The 21,303-nt window shown below is 53.1% G+C and overlaps 1 protein-coding gene across 2 annotated transcripts in view; it reads left to right on the plus strand.

The window, feature by feature from the left end:
* The window catches only part of CDHR2 (cadherin related family member 2), a 53,480-nt gene that overhangs the window by 23,732 nt on the left and 8,445 nt on the right, over positions 1 to 21,303 (plus strand). For both annotated transcript variants that reach the window (XM_025387144.1, XM_025387143.1), the window contains exons 4-21: positions 2,808 to 2,947; positions 3,090 to 3,140; positions 5,052 to 5,141; positions 7,610 to 7,699; positions 8,611 to 8,736; positions 8,807 to 8,953; positions 9,034 to 9,109; positions 9,221 to 9,336; positions 9,459 to 9,692; positions 11,144 to 11,299; positions 11,382 to 11,543; positions 12,403 to 12,464; positions 12,734 to 12,977; positions 15,661 to 15,900; positions 18,506 to 18,575; positions 18,726 to 19,331; positions 20,243 to 20,314; positions 21,088 to 21,137. In XM_025387144.1, coding sequence (XP_025242929.1) covers positions 2,808 to 2,947; positions 3,090 to 3,140; positions 5,052 to 5,141; positions 7,610 to 7,699; positions 8,611 to 8,736; positions 8,807 to 8,953; positions 9,034 to 9,109; positions 9,221 to 9,336; positions 9,459 to 9,692; positions 11,144 to 11,299; positions 11,382 to 11,543; positions 12,403 to 12,464; positions 12,734 to 12,977; positions 15,661 to 15,900; positions 18,506 to 18,575; positions 18,726 to 19,331; positions 20,243 to 20,314; positions 21,088 to 21,137 — 2,732 coding nt within the window. The remainder of the gene's footprint in view (positions 1 to 2,807; positions 2,948 to 3,089; positions 3,141 to 5,051; positions 5,142 to 7,609; positions 7,700 to 8,610; positions 8,737 to 8,806; positions 8,954 to 9,033; positions 9,110 to 9,220; positions 9,337 to 9,458; positions 9,693 to 11,143; positions 11,300 to 11,381; positions 11,544 to 12,402; positions 12,465 to 12,733; positions 12,978 to 15,660; positions 15,901 to 18,505; positions 18,576 to 18,725; positions 19,332 to 20,242; positions 20,315 to 21,087; positions 21,138 to 21,303) is intronic.

Genomic DNA, 21,303 nt, shown 5'->3' on the forward strand with positions numbered 1-21,303 from the left:
CTATGGAGTAGCTATTCTTTTATTTCTTTACTTTTTTTTTTTTTTTTGAGACGGAGTCTTGCTCTGTCGCCGGGGCTGGAGTGCAGTGGCCGGATCTCAGCTCACTGCAAGCTCCGCCTCCCAGGTTTTACGCCATTCTCCTACCTCAGCCTCCCAAGTAGCTGGGACTACAGGCGCCCGCCACCTCGCCCGGCTAGTTTTTTTTTTTTGTATTTTTTAGTAGAGACGGGGTTTCACCGTGTTAGCCAGGATGGTCTCGATCTCCTGACCTCATGATCCGCCCGTCTCGGCCTCCCAAAGTGCTGAGATTACAGGCTTGAGCCACCGCGCCCGGCCGTAAAGTTTGCTTTTAAAGTGCATGTCTTTACATGGGATGGAAAGTCAATTTAAAGAACGAGCACCAGGAATAGAACACGGACGTAGCAATGGTCTCGGCAAAAGTCACAGCAAAGGTCATGGCAGTGGCGCAGGAACAAATGAAGTTTAGTAACATTATTTTGGAAGGAGCCGGGAGGCCCAGATATCAGATTCCCAGAAGGCAGGATATAGATTGGGGAAGTAGAAACCATAGGTGGCCGTATTGGTTGGGACCCCAAATAACAGAGATGCAAGCAAGGCAGAGGTGAATTACTGTCCCCCTGAGGCCACCCAGGAGCTGGGAGCTGTGGGGGCGTGTTCCATCAGGCTGTCCTCCCTGTGGGGCTTGGGGCGGCCTTCTTCCTGTTCAGTGCCCCACCTTCCCTAAGGCATGGTCCCACCCACATGGGCCAGGATGGCTCAGACAAGAAACCATTCCAGCCACAGAAGGAGGAAGGGGCCAAGACGGCTTCTTCCTGTCTGGATTTTACACACATTGCATCTGCTTTTGTCTCTTTGGCGAAAACTAAGCTGCAGACCCACGCCTAGCTGCAAGGGAACCTGGCAAATGTGGCCTTCATTCTGGTTGGCCATGTGCCCAGCTCAAAATCTGGGGCTCCATTGTTTTCAGAAAAGAGAGACAAATGGATATTGGGGGACAAGTCACAGCCTTTGTTATAGTGCAAAATGGAATCCAGGAATATCGAAAGCTGCCAGATGAAACAAGAGACACCAAGGAGTATTGACAAATACGAAACTTGTGCAAGCAATCCCCTGATCAAGAGAAAGTATTTCCGTCACCCCAGAAAGTTCCCTGTGTCCAGTTCTCGTCGATCTCTGCTCCCTACAGGCAACTGCTGTTCTCGTCTACCCCATGGGGGCTGGAGAGGGAGGAGTGTATGGGACTTTTTCTTTTTTTTTTTTTTTTGAGACAGAGTCTGGCTCTGTCCCCCAGGCTGGAGTGTAGTGGTGCGATCACGCTCACTGCAGCCTCCACCTCCTCGGCTCAAGCGATCCTCCCATCTCAACCTCCCAGGTAGTTGGGACTACAGGCATGCACCACCATGCCTGGCTAGTATTTTATTTTTCTAAGTAGAGACAGGGTTTTGCTACATTGCTCAGGCTGATCTCAAACTCCTGGGCTCAAGCAATTCTCCCACTTCGACTTCCCAAAGTGCTGGGATTACAGGCATGAGCCACCGTGCACCACTACACCTGGCTAATTTTTTATTTTTATATTTATTTATTTTTGAGACAGAGTCTTGCTCTGTAAGCCCAGGCTGGAGTGCAGTGGCACAATCTCAGCTCACTGCAACCTCCACCTCCTGGGTTCAAGCAATTCTCCTGCCTCAGCCTCCCCAGTAGCTGGGATTACAGGCACACACCACCACGCCTGGCTAATTTTCTGTATTTTTAGTAGAGACGGGGTTTTACCATGTTGGCCAGGCTGGTTTTGAGCTCCTGATCTCAAGTGATCCTCCCACCTCCGCCTCCCGAAGTGCTGGGATTACAGGCATGAGCCACCTCACCTGGCCTAATTTAAAATTTTTTTGTATAGATGGGGGTCTCGTTATGTTGCCTAGGCAGCTCTCAAATTCCTAGGCTCAAGCAATGCCCCATCTCAGCCTCCCAAAGTGCTGGGATTACAGATGTAAGCCACCACACCCGGCCTTCTTTTAAAAGAAATTCAACTTTCTTGTGGGCCATGAAAGTATCAGGGGGTGTAGGCTCCCACGCCAGTGGCTGAAGCCCTCAGAGCCCTGTGGTGGAGCTCAAGGGAAACACATCTTCGTGAAGAGGAGAAAGTCCTTGCTAATGAACAGCGGGGCCAGCGGAGGTGTTGGAGCAGAGGCTGGATGGGTAAAGGAGGTGGGGGCTCAGGGATAGGGTGGGTTTGATGAATCTGTAAAAAGTTCCTTTCAGGCTAGAGAGTGGACGACCAGCCTGCTGCTGTGCTCAGACATGGAGTACAAGAGTTAGGGCTCTCAGGAGGCCAGCAGCAGACTGGATACAGCTTTGGCTCACTTGAGCAGAAAGGGGGTGTCCTGAAAGGTTCTCCAAAGCTCTAGTCTGCACCCAGCTGCCGCAGCTGGAAAGGTTCACGCCAGCCACGTCTAGTCTTGTGTCACGGGAACTCGGTATTCCAGAGAGGGCAGGGCCACAGGCTTGGCAAGGGGAGGGGCAGATGCCTGGGTACAGCCCCCGCCCCCCCACACTGTGTCCAGTGCCCTTCAAGTCACTTGGCACAAAGGAAGTCAGGATGCTGCTATCCAAAGGCCTCAGAATGCATGTGGAGGAACAGAGGCCCTGAGGGCTGGGGAGGTCCCAGATGGCAAGTCCAGCCTGTGTACGGAGCAGCCAGGCACCCAGCCCAGCCTCACAGCCAGCTTGGCCAGACCAGCACTGAAAGGGTGGCTGTGGACCTTGGGTGGCCCCTGTCCCATCCCCAGGTGCCCAGGTCTTCTGGTTGGTAGCTGAAGACCCAGACAATGACCCTCTGACCTATGGGATGAGCGGCCCCAATGCCTACTTCTTCACTGTCACTCCGAACACTGGGGAAGTGAAACTGGCCAGCGCTCTGGACTACGAGGTAAAGAGCATCAGCCGGAGAGGGCACGGGACGCGGAGGGGGGGCTGGGAGGGCTCCGGGAGCCCGCGTCCTGGTGGCAGCACCCCCTGTGCTGCCACCCAGGATGGGCTCACCACCGGCCCCTTCTCTCTGGCTGCTGCAGACACTCTACACATTCAAAGTCACTATCTCCGTGAGCGACCCCTACATCCAGGTGAGTCGGGAGGTGCCGGGGGGTCGACAGGGATTGTGAGAGCCCGTTTCTGACTGCGTCCCCACCTCTGGCAAGGGAGAGAGCCCCAGTTAACAGTGAATTTAATGTCTATTTATATCAAGATTATACGAGTCCATTTCCTTGTCATCCGATATTACCAAAATGTTAGTATTTTAAAAATTTTATTTAAATTATATAAATATATTATTTGTATCATAGAGGGCTTTTTTTGTTTACATATAAATATATTGGTTATATTTTAAATAGAAATTAAATGTATTATTAATGTATATAAATATTGATTAGAAATGTGCCAAATACCTCCCCACCCCAGTGCTCCAGAGGCAAAAAAAACCACTCTCAACTGCTTTGGCTGAATATGTTGGCGACCACACTCTTATTTCCCACTTTGGGAGGCCAAGGTGGGCAGATCACCTGAGGTCAGAGGTTCAAGACCACCCTGGCCAACATGGAGAAACCCCATCTCTACTAAAAATACGAAAATTAGCTGGGCGTGGTGGCGTCGGCTTGTAATTCCAGCTACTCAGGAGGCTGAGGCACAAGAATCGCTTGAACCCGGGAGGTGGAGGTTGTGTTGAGCTGAGATCACACCACCTCACTCCAGCCTGAGTGACAGGGCAAGACCCCACCCCAAAAAAAAAAAAAAAAAAAAAAAAAAATTACAGATAAAACTAAAGTTCCCTTGGAAAATCCTTTCCGGCTCACTCCCACTGAAGTGTCGACCGTCACTGTGTGCTTTGACAGCCCTCAGCGCTGAGGTGCGTGCCTCCATGCATTTCTTGGTGTGTTTTCTGAAACCCAGTGGGACCCAGCTGTCTATATTGTCTTGAAAGCTGCCTTGCCCATTCAGCGATTGAGCTTAGAGCTGTCTCTGGGTCTGCATACAAATCCCCAATTTTTGTAACGTCTGTATCTAGGGTGGGAGCCACTCTTAAACTGGTCCCCTCTGGTGGCCACATCATTGTTCACAGATTTATACTATGGCAAACAAAGTGAAAATGCACATTCCTGTAATAGGACAGGAACTTTTTTCCAATTTTTTATTTTATTTTTTTGAGTTAGGATCTTACTCTTGCCCAGGCTGGAGTGCAGTGGTGCAATCACAGCTCACAGCAGCCTCTACCTCCTGGACTCAAGTAATCCTCTTAACTCAGCCTCCAGAGTAGCTGGGACTATAGGCGCTCACCAGCCATACTCAGCTAATTTTAAAATTTTTTGTAGAGACAGAGTCTCACCATATTGCCCAGGCTGGTCTTGAACTCCTGGGCTCAAGTGATCCTCCCATCTTGGCCTCCCAAAGTGCACAGGCATGAGCCACTGCGCCTGTCTGGCTGGCACATTTTATATTTTAAAAATTAACTGCTGTGCGTGGTGGCACACGCCTGTAATTCCAGCACTTTGGGAGGCCAAGGCGGGCGGATCAACTGAGGTTGGGAGTTCGAGACCAGCCTGACCAACATGGTAAAACCCCATCTCTACTAAATACAAAAAACTAACTGAGTGTGGTGGTGCATGCCTGTAGTCCCAGCTACTCGGTAGGCTGAGGCAGGAGAATCGCTTGAAGCTGGGAGGTGGAGGTTGCATTGAGATGAGATTGCACCATTGCACTCCAGCCTGGGAAACAAGAGTGAAACCCTGTCTAAAAAAAAAAAAATTAACTAATGATGCCTGCAATTTACTTTCAAATGGTTCAGAAAACAACATGTGGAGAGAACCTGGTCTCTACAAAAAAAAAAAAAAAAAAAAAGGCCCCCAAAAACATATGGTGAGAAAGAGACCAAACAGTAGGTTGATCTGGATGAAGGACACCAGCTCTTTGTACAATACTTACAACTTTTCTGGTGTTTTAAATCCTGTTTTCTGGGGTCCCCTGGGCTTTCTCACTTGCAGGTGCAGAAGGAGATGCAGGTGATTGTGGAAGACAGAAACGACAACGCACCCGTTTTCCAGAACACCGCATTCTCCACCAGCATCAACGAGGTGACGCCTGCCTTAACGTGGCTGTGGGGCAGGGGGCATCCCAAAGAGCTTCTCAGAGTAGGAAGAGCCAGAGGCAGTCAGGGGGGCATTCAGGGTTGGGAAAAACCTCTCCTAGCAGGGGCATCTTCAAGAACCAAAGCCAGGGGGATGCAACCCCACAAACAATGGTGATAGCAATATTTTGCAGTCGATCAGGTTAGGAATTATTTCAGTGATGAAAGCAAAAAAAAAAAAAAAAAAAAAAAAAGGGAGTTGATTTTTTTCGTGTATCTGAAAAATGTAGAGGTACCTCAGCATGGCTAGATCCAGGCACTCAAATCGTATCTTGATTTGATTTGAGCCAAATCATATCGTGAAATTTGATTTGAAATCATATCTTCAGGTATGGCTGTGATTTGAGTTTCTCTCCTCTCAGCTCTGCTTCTCTCATTGCCTCCAACCTGGGGGATGAGAGGCAAGTCTCTCATGTGGTGATAAAAGTACAGGCTCGCCAGGTGCGGTGGCTCATGCCTGTAATCCCAGCACTTTGGGAGGCTGAGGTGGGCAGATCACCTGAGGTTGGGAGTTCAAGACCAGCCTGACCAACATGGAGAAACCCCGTCTCTACTGAAAAAAAAAAAAAAAATTAGCCGGTTGTGGTGGCATATGCCTGTAATCCTAGCTACTCAGGAGGCTGAGGCAGGAGAATTGCTTGAACCCAGAAGGCAGAAGTTGCAGTGAGCCGAGATCGTGCCATTGCACTCCAGCCTGGGCAACTAGAGTGAAACTCCATCTCAAATTAAAAATAATAATAATAAGAAGAAGAAGAAGAACAGGCTCACATTGAAGAGACCGTCTCTTTCTCAATCTTTCCAGCCCAAAGCCCAGGGCTGACTTTCGTTGGCTCATTTTAGGTCATGTGCTCTCCTTGAGTCAATTTAGGGGTGTGGAAGGCTTCACAGGTTAGGTCTGCATCATGGGCCTTCCCCATAGCAAGGGGGAGGAGTGGGGCCAGTTCCACTTAAGCTACGTGGGTGGAAAGGAGGTTCCCCAATGGTCACTGGGCAGCAAACACCACCACTCCTGAACCACCGTTGCCATGTGCCTGCAAAGACCTTCCAGGTGGGGGGCCCCACACCAGGCCAGACACATGTGGTCTGGACAGCCATGTGACAGGCTCTGATGGAATGCCTTGGCACCCGGCACTGTCCTAGGTGCTGAGGTTACCTGGGGAGCAAGACAGACCTGGTTGCTACTCTCAGCAGCTCACCTTCTAGGGAAGGCCACAGACAGGAACCAATGAAACAAAATGAGCAGAATGATTTCAGGTGGTGGTGAGCCCCGCCCCGAGCACGAGACAAGGCAAAGTGAAGGAAGTGGCTGCAGAAGGCGCCGCTTTAGGTTGAAGGGTCAGGAAAGGCCTCTCTGAGTTGAGGGCATCTGAACAGAGACCTGAATGGCAAGAAGGAGCTGGCAGGGGATGCTCCAGGAAGGGGTGCTCCAGGCAGGGGGAACAACAGGTGCAAAGGCCCTGAGGCAGGAACAAGCTCAGCCAGTGCGGCTGGAGGGGGAGGGGGAGGAGGAGGTGAGGTCAGAGAGGCTGGTGGCAGCCCAGGCTCGAAGGAGTCTGGACTGTGATCTGGGCAGAATGGGGGCACCCTTGGGGGATTTGAAGCACAAGAGTGATGTGGTCTGATTCATGATTTTCAAAGATCTCTTTGGCCACCATTAGGAAGTAGAGGTCATGGCTGGGTGTGGTGGCTCACGCTTATAATACTAGCACTTTGGGAGGCTGAGGCAGATGGATCACCTGAGGTCAGGAGTTCGACACCAGCCTGGCCAACACGGCAAAACCCTGTCTCTACTAAAAATACAAAAAAAAAAAAAAAAAAAATTAGCTGGGCTTGGTGGTGGGTGCCTATAATCCCAGCTACTGGGGAGGCTGAGGCAGGAGAATTGCTTAAACCCAGGGGGCAGAGGTTACAGTGAGCCGAGATTGTGCCACTTCACTCCAGCCTGGGCGAAAAAGTGAAACTCCGTCTCAGGCAAAAACAAAACAAACAAAAAAAGGAAGTAGAGGTCGTGTGTAAGGAGCCCAGGAGCAGAGGGCTCCCAGAAGAAGCCTCCAGCTCTGTAGGGTGCTGTTTGAAACCCATGGCTATAGGCTGTAGAGAGCACATGGGATATCTGAGTGTGCAGTGGCACCGTGAGGCTGGGCTCTAGAATGATCCCTCGTCCTGGTTCTGAGGGGCTCCGAAAATCAGAAGCCAGCTCAGGTGGTGGAGAGGCTGTGTGGGGAGGGGAGGAGGGAGATCCTCCCTGCTGCCCCGCACCCCCAGCTGCCTTCCACCCGCAGCCCTGGTGGGAAGGACAGGGGAACACTGTCCCCTGAGTGCACAGCTGAGGACACTGAAGCTCGGGGGGCAGTGACAGACGAGGGAGAGGAGGAGCTGGGTTTGAGCTGGTAAGCAACGGGTCCCTCCCTGCAGACCCTGCCCGTGGGCAGCGTGGTGTTCTCCGTGCTGGCCGTGGATAAAGACATAGGACCTGCTGGCATGGTGGTGTACTCCATAGAGAAGGTGAGTGTGAAGGGGGCCCTGACCGCCTTCGTGACCGCCAGGGGGCAGCATATCCACAGACAACCCACGGGGCCTGAGCGTTGGGGTGGGGACGTTGGTCCTGCCTTGGCCCAGCCCTGGCCCCCAAACCTTCCTCTGGCCACCAGCCCCCATCCCCGGAAACCTTGCTTTGCCCACTTGCCTAAAGAGGGTGCCTGCTGCAGACCAGACCCTTCTTCCCGCCCGCCTGCTTCCAGGTCTTGTCCAGGTTCCACGGACAGTAAGGGGCGTGTGAACCCGTTTCTCATGGAAACAGAGTTGCTGTTGATAGCGCCATTTACCAAGCACCAACCGCGTGCCTGGCACATACCATGCAGTCACCCCTTGGTATCCGTGGGGAATTGGCTCCAGGATCCCTGAGGACACCAAAATCCCTGGCTGCTCAAGTCCCTGGACATGCAATGGGGGTAGTATTTGCATGTAACCTAGACACATCCTCCTGTGTACTTTAAATCACCTCTAGGTTACCTCTAATACCAATGCAATGCAAATACTATGTAAATATAGCATATTATGTATGCTATAGTGTTTAGGGAATCATGACAAGGGAAAAAGTTTGTACACTTTCAGTACAGACACAACCATTGTGAGCATAGCTACAGTTTTGATCTGTGGCTGGTCAAATCTGTGGATGTGGAACCCACAGAGATGGAAGGCTGACTGCATCTTATTGGATCCTGCTTTCAACCCACTGAGGGTTGTCACCAGCCCCATTTCCCAGAGCTGGAGACTGAGGCTCAGAGAGGTCATGCGACCTGGTGCCAGTGGCGTGACTGGTCAGTGTTAGAGCTGGGGCCTTCCCTGTGTTGCTGAGTGGGATCCTCGGGGCAGGGCTTCCCTAGGGAGACTGACCCAAGTCTGCTCTGCCCCAGGTCATCCCTAGCACTGGGGACAGCGAGCATCTCTTCCGGATCCTGGCCAATGGCTCCATCATCCTCAATGGCAGCCTCAGCTACAACAACAAGAGCGCTTTCTACCAGCTGGAGCTGAAGGCCTGTGTAAGTGGGGGTGCCAGAGGGGGGTCCTAGGACCCACGGCGCTGGCTCACGGGCGGCCATCTCCCTGCAGGACTTGGGCGGTATGTTCAACAACAGCTTCACCATCCAGTGCTCCCTGCCTGCCTTCCTGTCCATCTCCGTGGTGGACCAGCCTGACCTTGACCCCCAGTTTGTCAGGGAGTTTTACTCGGCCTCTGTGGCTGAGGACGCAGCCAAGGTGCCCGGGGGACCTGTGGGGTATGGGTGGAAGCGGGAGGTGGGGGAAGTTTGAGGAGCACTGACCAGGCACCATTCCAGGGAACCTCGGTGCTGAAAGTGGAGGCTGTGGATGGCGACAAAGGCATCAATGACCGTGTGATCTACAGCATCTCCAGTGAGAATGGGGTGTCCCCAGGCCAGGGCTGGGCCGGGGCCGGGGTCAGGGCTCCGTCAGAGCCACTGGAGCAGCTGTTCCAGCTGTTCCACCTGTCCCCTTGCTTGCCAGACTCCACGCGGCCCGGCTGGTTTGACATCGGGGCAGATGGGGTGATCAGGGTCAACGGCTCCCTGGACCGTGAGCAGCTGCTGGAGGAGGATGAGGAGGTGCAGCTGCAGGTCACGGTGAGCAAAGGCCCCACCACCCCTGTCAGAATCCTGCTCTCTAACCTCTGGCTTTTGATCTCTCTGAGCACTGGCTCTCTGACTTCTGACCTCTGACCTCTGACCTCTGCTCTGTGCCTCAGGCCACCGAGACACACCTCAACATCTATGGGCAGGAGGCCAAGGTGAGCATCTGGGTGACAGTGAGAGTGTTGGACGTCAATGACCACAAACCTGAGTTTTACAACTGCAGCCTCCCAGCCTGCACCTTCACCCCCGAAGAGGCCCAAGTGAACTTCACTGGCTACGTGGATGAGCATGCCTCCCCCCGCATCCCCATCGATGACCTCACCGTGGTGGTCTACGACCCGGACAAGGCAGGTGTGGTGGCGTGGGTGTGGGCGGGGGTGGCAAGGTGGTCTACGACCCGGACAAGGCAGGTGTGGTGGCGTGGGTGTGGGCGGGGGTGGCAAGGTGATCTACGACCCGGACAAGGCAGGTGTGGTGGCGTGGGTGTGGGCGGGGGTGGCAAGGTGGTCTACGACCCGGACAAGGCAGGTGTGGTGGTGTGGGTGTGGGCGGGGGTGGCAAGGTGGTCTACGACCCGGACAAGGCAGGTGTGGTGGCGTGGGTGTGGGCAGGGGTGGCTGGGGGAGGCCAGTGGAAGCCCGGATCGAGTGACAGTGCCATGTGGTGCTGGGTGGTGGTGCTGGTGGTGCAGGGCGTGGTGACAGAAAATGGGGGAGCTGTGTGCTCTCTGGAAACCTGCATCGGTAAGCAGTGTCATCCTCTGGGCGATCTGTGTGGGGCTGAATAGGAGGCCGTGCTGAGTGGAGGCTGATGTTGAACGTCAGATGATGCTGAGTAGAACGTCATTGTCCGTGGTGATGGGTGGCTGACGAGGTCTCCTGGCATTGGGTGGCCATGATTTGGGTAGTCTTGGGAACTGGAGGAGGCTGAGCAGTGTTGGGACAAGTGGTCTGAGGGTGTGAGGTGGGAGGGTGCTTTTTTTTTTTTTTTTTGAGATGGAGTTTCACTCTGTTGCCTAGGCTGGAGTGCAATGGCCCAATCTTGGCTCACTGCAGCCTCTGCCTTCCAGGTTCAAGTGATTCTCCTGCCTCAGCCTCCCGAGTAGCTGTGATTACAGGCGTGCACCACCTCACCCAGCTAATTTTTCTGTTTTTAGTAGAGATGGAGTTTCACCATGTTGGCCAGGCTGGTCTCGAACTCCTGACCTCAAGTGATCCACCCACCTTAGCCTCCCAAAATGCTGGGATTACAGGCGTGAGCCACCATGCCTGGCCATGGGAGGGCACCCTTAAGTGGAGGCTGCAGTGAGAGGTGGGTTACATGGTGGCGCTGGAGGATGAGTAACTCCGGAGGGTGTGTGATGTTAGGTGATACTGAGGGGGTGGGATTGTTGCATGGAGGACAGCGTCGGGCAGGGGTAGGTTGGCCAGAAGGGTGGCACTGGCCAGGGGGGTGACGTAGGGTGTGAGTGGTGTTTGGTGTTGCTGTGGGGGTTGGGGGTGGGGGATGTGAAGTGTGGATGGGAGGGACAGTTGACAGGGGCGAGGGGTATGTGTCCAGGCTCTAGCCCAGGCCTGGGACCCACAGTGCCTAGGGAGCTGTCTTCTACGGAGCCCACATTTGCAGGGTCTGGTCACCAGCCCAGCCTCCTGCACCCTCTCTCGCAGTCTTTTGAGAGGCCCCTTCCATGGGACCTCATCGGGTGGGGCATCCAGAGATAAGAGCCTGGGGACTGGGGGAAGATGCAGGTAGGCAGAGCAGGGGGGACAGGTCCCTGCTAGACAGCCTACCTTTACAGGGCAGCAATGGGACCTTCCTGTTGTCGCTGGGGGGCCCCGACGCAGAAGCCTTCAGTGTCTCCCCGGAGCGGGCAGCGGGCTCAGCCTCCGTTCAGGTGCTGGTGAGAGTGTCCGCGCTGGTGGACTACGAGAGGCAGACGGTGATGGTGGTGCAGGTGAGGGCTGCTCTGGAGTGCCGGGGGCAGAAGCTGTGGGGCACTTGGGCCCCACAGCTGCTGCCTCCTCCCCTGCCTCTAGGTCGTGGCCACAGACTCAGTCAGCCAGAACTTCTCCATCGCCATGGTGACCATCTACCTTAGAGACATTAATGACCACAGGCCCACATTTCCCCAGAGCTTGTACGTCCTCAGGGTGCCGGAGCACAGCGCCACCGGCTCTGTGGTCACCGACAGCATCCACGTGAGTGATGTGGACACGGTGGGGCTGTGGGGTCCCAGCAAGCAGGCATGCGTGTGTGTGTGAGAGTGTGAGAGTGTGTGTGAGAGTATGAGTGTGAGAGAGTGTGTGTGTGAATGTGAGTGTGTATGATGTGAGTGTGTGATTGTGAGTGTATGTGTGTGAGAGTGATTGTGTGAGTGTGTGTGAGTGTGAGTGTGTAAGAGAGAATGTGAGTTTGAGTGTGATTGTGTGTGTATGTGTGAGTGTGAGAGTGAGTATGAGTGTGTGTGACTGTGTAGGGCGTGTGTATGTGAGAGTGTGTGTGTGAGAGTGTGAGTGTGAGTGTGAGTGAGTGTGTGAATGTGAGAGTGTGTATGATGTGAGTGTGAGTGTGATTGTGAGTGTATATGTGAGTGTGTAAGTGTGATTGTGAGTGTGTGAGTGTGTAAGAGTGTGAGTTTGAGTGTGATTGTGTGTGTGTGAGTGAGTGTGTGAAAGTGTGTGTGTGTGACTGTGTAGAGCATGTGTGTATGTGAGAGTGTGTGACTGTGTGAGAGTGTGAGTGTGAGTGTGTGAGACTGTGTGAGTGTGAGACTGTGTGAGTGTGAGTGTGACAGTGTGAAAGTGTGAGTGTGATTGTGAGTGTGTGAGTGTGAGTGTGAGAGTATGTGAGAATGTGTGTGAGTGTGAGAGTGTGTGTGAGTGTGAGAGTGTGTGTGAGTGTGTATGTGTGAGATGGGGGTGACCATGAGTGAATCCGAGTGTGCTGGGGATTCTCCCTTCGTGTCAGGAAGCATGACAGCTCTGTCCCCACGAATGGCATGGGTGGTAGTGTGTTCATTGCCTCCACACAGCACCCTGCCGTGTCTCTGCCTCACAGGCCACGGACCCAGACACGGGCGCATGGGGCCAAATTACCTACAGCCTGCTCCCAGGAAATGGGTAAGGGCTCAGGGTGGGCCGTGGGCAGGTGGGTGAGCAGGGCCCAGGCCCACCTGTCTGCTTCTCTGCCGAGATAGAATAGCTGGGGAAGACCGAAGGCACTCAGTTATATTTCAATTTCAGATAAACAAGGAATGATTTTTTAAAATAATGAATATGTTGCATATACTGCATGGGATATGCTGAAATATTTGTTGTTGTATATCTGAAATTCACACTGAAATGGCCATCTTGTGTCTCTATTTGCTGAACCTGGCCCCTCTGAGCAGGGTAGACCTCTTCCAAGTGGATCCCGTCTCAGGGACGGTGACGGTGAGGAACGGTGAGCTGCTGGACCGGGAGATCCAGGCCGTGTACTACCTGACACTGCAGGCCACAGATGGCGGGAACCTGTCCTCCTCCGCCATGCTGCAGATCCACCTGCTGGACATCAATGACAATGCGCCCGTGGTCAGCGGCTCCTACAACATCTTCGTCCAGGAGGAGGAGGGCAATGTCTCCGTGACCATCCAGGTGTGAGCCCGCCTGGACCTGGTGGGCAGGGCTGGGGGAGGGGACCGAGCCTGCTCTGTGGGTATGCTGGCCCTGGGTAAAGTCAGGGCTCTGCTGTGTGGCTCTGAGACAGTCATTCAGAATCTCTGGGCCTGTTTCCTCTCAGGAAATGAAGAAAATTACAGCCTTACTCTCAAGGTCATTGGGGAATAATTTGATGACTTGTGTGAGGAGCTCAGCAGTGGGCCTGCCACAGAGCAATCCCTCAAAAACATACACTTCTTTTTTATTTACCCACCTGCCCCATTCCAAAAAGGACTTGAGGTGGCTTAGGTAAATAGTAAGATAAATATATGAAAGAAATAAGAAAAAAGAGAAAATAAGGGTGGCATTTGTTAAAGGGCACAAAGGTAAAATTAGAACCCAGTGCTACAGAATTGCTTGGAGTGAGCTGCGACTTCTGATCTGAGCTCCGTGGAGGCCAAAGCAAAAAGGGAAATGAGATCAGTGGCCAGGTTCACAGAGTTCATGAGATAAAAACCCACTAGTGGCTCCAGAGAAACACCAGGGAGTAGCTTCCTCCCTTGTCCTGAGGAGTTTGGAAGCTTCGCCCCTGAGGCATCTTGTGAGAAGTGAGAAACCAGGTCCTCAGAGTGACAATCTGGTGGCCACAGAGCCCTCCCTTCTTTCCAGCACTATGTAGTTTCCAGACCAGGTTCCTATCCCTCATCTCTAGACCAGCTTTTGAAGCAGGCGGTCTAATACTTCCCATTTTGCAGGAGACAACAGGCTCAGAAAGGTTAAGTGATTTTCTATGGTTACACAGCCAGTAAATGACGGCGCTGGGGCTGCAGCCCAGACCTTTCTGGCCCTGAGGCCTTGGACTTTCCTCCTTCCTGCTTGGCACTTCGCCCCTGGTCTGTGAGCTCCTTGGGGCAGGAGCATTTCCGGTCGGCTGCTGTAACCATGGTGCCCAGTGTGAGCCCCAGGAAGCACTCGATGAATTAACTGACCTGAGTTCAGGGCACCAAGGAATGAGCAGACAGGGTCAGGCTTTTGGGAAAAAAACGTCTCCAGCTGCTTTCAAATGATGCATGTAATAAACAAGATCCCAGCAGAACGAAATGGAGGAGCTGAAGGTGGGGACTGGCAGGGAGGAAGGAAAGAATTGGTTAAGCCAGAGTGGTCCCACTCTGGATTCAAGGCCACGTTTGCTGAGCACCCAGTCTTTGACTGGGTCCTGGGTCCTCAGAGATGAGTCCACCACCATTCCTGTCCCCAGGCAGCTCCCAGTTGGGAAGAGGGCATCAGTCACCCAGCGGTGTCACCTGTGCTATGTTGAGACCGAGAGAAAGAGCCAACCTGGCCTGGAGTCAGGCAGGGAAGGTGTGGGGGGCATCGGGGTGAGGGAACAGAATCTGCAAAGTCCTGGCAGCATGGAGGAACCCATTGTGTTATCCACGCTGGTTCACCCCAAAGGCAAACCAAGCACGCCTTCAGGGCCCTGGCAGGGCAGGAACACACACGCACACACACCCTCACGTACACACACACTCACAGACGTACAAAGTGGGTGAAGAATCAGCTATTTAAAACATATAGCACTGACGACTGGGCATGGTGGCTGATGCCTGTAATCCCAGCACTTTGGGAGGCTGAGGTGGGTGGATCACTTGAGATCAGTAGTTCGAAACCAACCTGGCCAACATGGCGAAACCCCATCTCTACTAAAATTACAAAAATTAGCTGGGTGTGGTGGCACACGCCTGTCATCCCAGATACTTGGGAGGCTGAGGCAGGAGAATCACTTGAACCCAGGAACTGGAAGCTGCAGTGAGCTGAGATCACGCCACTGCACTCTACTCTGGGCAACAGAGCGAGACTCCACCTCAAAAAAAGAAAAGAAAACGGAAGGATAGACATGGTGGCTCACGCCTGTAATCCCAGCACTTTGGGAGGCTGAGGTGGGTGGATCACCTGAGATCAGCAGTTCAAGACCAGCCTGGCCAACATGGCGAAACCCCATCTCTACTAAAAAATACAAAAAAAATTAGCCTGGCATGGTGGCGGGCACCTGTAATGCCACCTACTTAGGAGGCTGAGGCAGGAGAATCGCCTGAACCCAGGAGAAGGAGTTTGCAGTGAGCGAGAGAGATCATGCCATTGCACTCCAGCCTGGGGGACAAGAGTGAAACTGTCTGAAAGAAAAAACAAAAAAGAAAAAAAACAAAAGAGAAAAAAAGAAAAAAGAAAAAAATCTGTATATAGCACTGATATAGTCATTATGGGAAAATGAGAATCTTGCTGGACTTCACACTTACGAGTTTAAAACTTTCTTTGAATGTCTACAATTTCCTGTCCCCATATCCCCCTTCCTGCTAGAGTATCAGTAGCAAAAGGGCCTGTCTTGATGGGGGTTCTATTCCTTGCACCTGGAACAGGGCTGGGCACGTAGGTCCACAGTGGCCGTTTTTGAGATGAAAGAATGACCTCAGTGCTGAAGATCTCAGAAGCTCTTGCACACTGTTGACCTGAGCCCCTTAGATGGGAAACTGAGGCTGGGAGATGGGCCCACTGCCTCCAGGCCTGATTACTGCCTGCGTGGGCCAGCGCTGGAGAGGAGGGTCTGGCTGCATCGGAGGGGCTGGGGGCTGGGAATGCCCGTGGCCGATGGCCAATGGCCAACCCCTGCTTACCTGCACAGGCCCACGATAATGATGAGCCGGGCACCAACAACAGCCGTCTGCTCTTCAGCCTGCTGCCTGGCCCCTACAACCACAACTTCTCCTTGGACCCCGACACAGGGCTCCTCAGAAACCTGGGGCCCCTGGACAGAGAGGCCATCGACCCCGCCCTGGGGGGCCGCATTGTGCTGACAGTGCTTGTGTCTGACTGCGGAGAGCCTGTCCTCAGCACCAAAGTCAATGTCACCATCACTGTGGAGGTAAGACCTGGCTCAGCCAGGATGGGCCCAGGGGTCTCCCAAGCCGATGGCCAGCCCCTCCAGCTTGAGTCACACTTCTGCCTTCTGCAGCCAGCCTGCCTGGGTTACAGTCTCGCTCACTTGTATGGTCCCCGGCAATTATGCAACCTCCCTGAGCACTCAGGCTCCTCGTCTCTAAAACGGGGGTGAAAAGGTTAAAGATTAAGTGAGTTAATGAATGGAAAGTGCTTGGTAGCATGCCTGGCCTATAGACGGTATCAGTAAATATCAGCTCTAACTGTCACTCACAAAGTCCCACCTGATACCCTCCTGTCTCCCTGCCACCATTGAAAAGCAAAGGGAAGGGGTGAAAATCAGCACTGCTGATGTCTACTGCACATCAGGGCATCCCCCAAGGTCGGGGTGGTTATTACCTTTTTGCATTTATTTATTTATTTATTTATTTATTTATTTATTTATTTATGAGACAGGGTCTCCCTTTGTCACCCAGGCTGGAGTGCAATAGTGCCATCATGGCTCACTGCAGACTCAACCTCCCAGGCTCAAGTGATCCTCTTGCCTCAGCCTCCTGAGTAGTTGGGACTATAGGCACATGCCACCATGCCTGGTTAATTTTTTTATTTTTGTAGAGATGGGGTTTTTCCATGTTGCCCAGGCTAGTCTGGAACTCCTGAGCTCCAGCAATCCACCCGCCTTGGCTTGCTAAGTAGCTAAGACTATGCGTGCCACCACGCCTGGCTAATTTGGCTAATTTTTAAAATTTATTTTTCATAGAAACAGAGTGTCACTTATTGCCCAGGCCAGTTTTGAACTGTTGGCCTCAAGCGATCCTCTCAACTCAGCCTTACAAAATGCTGAGATTACAGGCATAAGTCACTGAGCCCGGCTTATTACCATTTTATTGATCGAGCAACTGAGGCAGGCCTGGGTGCGGTGGCTCATGCCAAAAACCCCAGTACTTTGGGAGGCCAAGGTGAGAGGATTGCTTGAGCCCAGGAGTTCGAGACTGGGCTGGGCAATATAGCGAGACCCCATCGCTACAAAAATAAAAAATTAGCCAGGCATGGTGGCATGTACCTGCAGTCCCAGCTACTTGGAAGGCTGAGGCAGGTGGATCGTTTCAGCCCAGGAGGTTGAGGCTACTGTGAGCTATGATCATGCCACTGCAATCCAGCCTATGAGACAGAGCAAGACCCTATCTCAAAAAAAGAAACTGAGGCACAGAGAGGTTCAGTACCTTGCCTGGGGTCACAAAATGGGGTTTTGACTCCGATCAGTCTGGTTCTAAGGCTGCCACCAGCCCACAAGTCACCTTCCTCTGGAACAGTATTGTAACAAATGTGCACCTCTGCCATGTCTGTGATGTAGATGGCACCCCGTAGGGTTGTGCAGTGCACAGCCAGCACCACTGCACATAGCAGTCCCATGTCCCCTGGATTGGGCTGTGCCATTTTCACACAAGGGTCAGAGAGTGAGACCTCAGAAATGAAGAAACTGCAGCAGAATGAGGACTTGCTGGTTGTCCTTGGGATGGGAGGGCTGCAAAGAGAGAACTTCATTTCCTGAGTGCACAGGTTTCTTCACCCCTGTGAGCAGTCCTAACAATTGCCCTGTTAGTGGGACTACTACCCCGTTTTGCAGATGAGGATGCTGAGGTCCAGAGAGGTCAAGGTCACACATGAGGCAGAGGTGCAGCAAGATGTGACTCAGCGCTCTTAGCCACTTCTGTGAGTTAGGGTGACCTTGAGAATGCAGCTGGTCTTGTGCATGGAGCCAATGATGTCATCTCTGGGAAATTAGCAGCAGAAAAGACATCTAGTTAAGGTGCAAGGACGCTGTCTTCCAAATGTTCACTCTAGGGTTATTCAGAAAAACAAACACCTGTTATGTGACCCACAAACCCGGGAAGGCCTGGCGTGCTCAGGGCATCCCCCAAGCACATGCCAGTGTTAGGGGACACAGGGGAGGGCAGAGTCACCTCCAGGCTGTGACAATAGTTGCAGGGCTCCAGCTGTGCCCAGTGGGCTAGGGCTGGCCACAGAGGTGAGAGCTGGAAACAGCTGGTGTCCAAGGCAGGGGCAGGTCTAAGCTTCTGCAGGTCCCCGGAGCCCAGCTCTGCCTAAGCACAGAGCTGGTGTCGTGGGCTCAGTTGTGTGCAGGAGGGACAGGGGTAGGAGGGGACAAGGGAAAGTGTGGGCCTTGGAGCCTTTGTGGACATATAATGGTATTGGTGCCAACACAGTAAATCCGAGAGATGGAAGTCAAGCAGGGCCAGGCAGGGCCGCAGGTGGGGACCCAGAACTGTGTTTCCAGAAAGCAGGGTCTAGAACATTCTAGAGCTGTGGTCAGAGAAACAGGAAGCAAGCAGGGCTTCCTGAGGATGGATATGTAAGGCCAAGGTCCCACTGTAGGTCCTGAACCCCAGGTGTGTGACCTGGGCAAGTTCCCTCCTCTCAGAGCCTGTTTCCTCATCTGGGAAGTGGGCAGTGAGGTCTGCGCACTAGCAGAACCCGTGCCTCAGAGCACAGGGACTATTGGTTTCTCAGGTTGGCTCTGGGGAGGGTGAGATGGGATCCCGGGGACTCAGACCTATCTCTGCCTGCAGGACATCAATGACAACCTGCCCATCTTCAACCAGTCCAGCTATAACTTTACGGTGAAGGAGGAGGATCCAGGTACTTGCTCCCTGGGCCAGGAGAGTCACTGGGGCTGGGGCCTGGCGTGGCTTTGTCAGGGTGGATCTGGAGTTCCAAGAGAGGCGAGGGCAAAGGAGGCTTCCTATGGCGGGGCCAAGAGTCCCTCAGAGCTCTGCTCCTTGTCCACAGGAGTGCTAGTAGGCGTGGTGAAGGCCTGGGATGCAGACCAGACGGAAGTCAACAATCGCATCAGCTTCAGCCTGTCAGGGAGTGGTGCCAACTACTTCATGATCCGAGGCTTGGTGCTGGGGGCTGGGTGGGCTGAGGGCTACCTCCGGCTGCCCCCGGACGTGAGCCTGGACTACGAGACACAGCCCGTCTTCAACTTGACAGTGAGTGCCGAGAACCCAGACCCCCAGGGGGGTGAGACCATAGTAGACGTCCACGTGAATGTGAAAGATGTGAACGACAATCCCCCCACCCTGGATGTAGCCTCACTCCGGGGCATCCGTGTGGCTGAGAATGGCTCGCAGCACGGCCAGGTGGCTGTGGTGGTTGCCTCGGATGTGGACACCAGCGCCCAGCTGGAGATACAACTTGTGAACATTCTCTGCACCAAGGCCGGGGTCGATGTGGGCAGCCTGTGCTGGGGCTGGTTCTCAGTGGTGGCCAACGGCTCTGTGTACATCAACCAGAGCGAAGCCATTGACTACGAGGCCTGTGACCTGGTCACGCTGGTTGTGCGGGCCTGTGACCTAGCCACGGACCCTGGCTTCCAGGCCTACAGCAACAATGGTAAGGTGGCCTGGCCTTGCAGGGCTTGGCAGGCCACAGCTTAGGGGCTGTGGGAAGGAGCCCTGGGCTGGGACTTATAAGATCTGGGCTCAGATCCTGGCTCCAGCCCTTTCCAGCTGCAAATATTGGGAAAGTCCCAAACCCTCTCCAAGCTTCAGTTTCCCCATCTGTCCAGTGGTGTTGGGCAGTAGGGTTGGCTGTGAAGATTCAATGAGAACATGGATGTAAGGCATTTATTGCAGTGCCTGGCATGCAGTAGCATCAAATTAATGCCATTATTTTGCAAGATGCTGTGAAAGAAAGATCATACTTCAGAGTCAGATGTGTACTTGTATCCCACTTCTGACACCAAATAGCAATAATAGCCACATTAACAACTAGCATATATTGAGTCCTTATGACAGCCAAGAACTACACCGGGCACCTCGTAAGCATTTTTGCACTTCCACACAACCCGTGGGGTAGGCGGTCCCTATCCAATTTTATAGATGAGGAAACTGAGGCAGAGAATGGGCATTTAAACAACCAGCTTACATAGTTAGAATGTGTCCATATAATGTCATAGGTGAGATCTACCTAGGCTGGGCCCAGTCCTGGCCCACCACTATTGCTGTGTGACTTTGACAAGCTGCTTATTAGCTCTGAGGTCTGGGATGATACTCCCACCCACACAGGCCAGAGAAGACTGAGCAGGCATTCTGGATCAGGAGCAGGGGAGGGGACTGAGCAGGCATTCTGGGTCAGGAGCAGGGGAGGGGACTGGACATGGGGAACACATGGGAGAGAGGCTGCAGGGCATGGGGTTGAGGCTGTGGGGCATGGGGTTGAGGCTGGGGACCACCAGGTTGAGGCCCAGGCTCCTTGGGTCAAGCTCTTGCCCAGAGCCAAAGCCAGCTTATCTTGTCTCCTAGGAAGCCTCCTCATTACCATCGAGGACGTAAATGACAATGCACCCTATTTTCTGCCTGAGGATAAGACTTTTGGTAAGCAGCAACCCCCTTTACACACCGTACCCCTGCTCCATGAGGCCACCTTTGAGCAACCCCCACAGACCCTCCATGGACCCAGGGGGGACCTTTAGAAAGCGGGGAGGCCTCTAATTCTGCCTCTTCCTAGGGCTGCAATAGGAGACGACATTGGAATTTTTTTTTTCTTTTTCTTTTTCTTTTTTTTTTTTTTTTGAGATGGAGTCTCACTCTGTCGCCCAGGCTAGAGTGCAATGATACGATCTCGGCTCACTGCAATCTCTGCCTCCCAGATTCAAGCAATTCTCATGCCTCAGTCTCCTGAGTAGCTGGGACTACAGGCATGTGCCACCGTGCCTGGCTAATTTTTGTATTTTTAGTAGAGATGGGGTTTCATTGTGTTGGCCAGGCTGGTCTTGAACTCCTGGCCTCAAATGATTTTCCTGCTTTATGATTTGGCCTCCCAAAGTGCTGGGATTATAGGTGTAAGCCACCACGCCCAGCCAACATTGGAGTTTCCATTCCGGCTCTGCCTGACCTAACTGTCTGGCCCTGGGCCAGACCTTGCCTCTCTATGCCTCCATTACCCCATGGTCCTGTGGGCCTGTGACAATGGGAGGTGGATGACTTGCTAACTTCTGGCCCAGCGGTGACTGTAATGGGGGTCTCTTTTGGTAGAGAGGTTGAGGGCAGATTTAGAGGGATGAGCCCTGAGCTGTGCTCATGGCTAGCCTTGGTCCAGGTGGGCAGTGTCCCGACCCTGCTGACCCCCTTCCCATTCACACCTGCAGTGATCATCCCTGAACTTGTGTTGCCCAACCGGGAGGTGGCTTCTGTCCAGGTAAGTTCTTGGCTCTAGCCTTTGTTGGTTACGTGAGCCCCAGTGGACACAGAGCTGAGGCCTTCAGGCCTTTAATGGTAGAAAGAAAATATATGGGCTCCAACATATGAAAAAGAAAACCCCAGAAGGGAAACACCTGTCCAATCAGTGTAATCAAACTTCACTG

The sequence above is a fragment of the Theropithecus gelada genome, chromosome 6, assembly GCF_003255815.1.
Source record: "Theropithecus gelada isolate Dixy chromosome 6, Tgel_1.0, whole genome shotgun sequence".
Taxonomy (NCBI): Eukaryota; Metazoa; Chordata; class Mammalia; order Primates; family Cercopithecidae; genus Theropithecus; species Theropithecus gelada.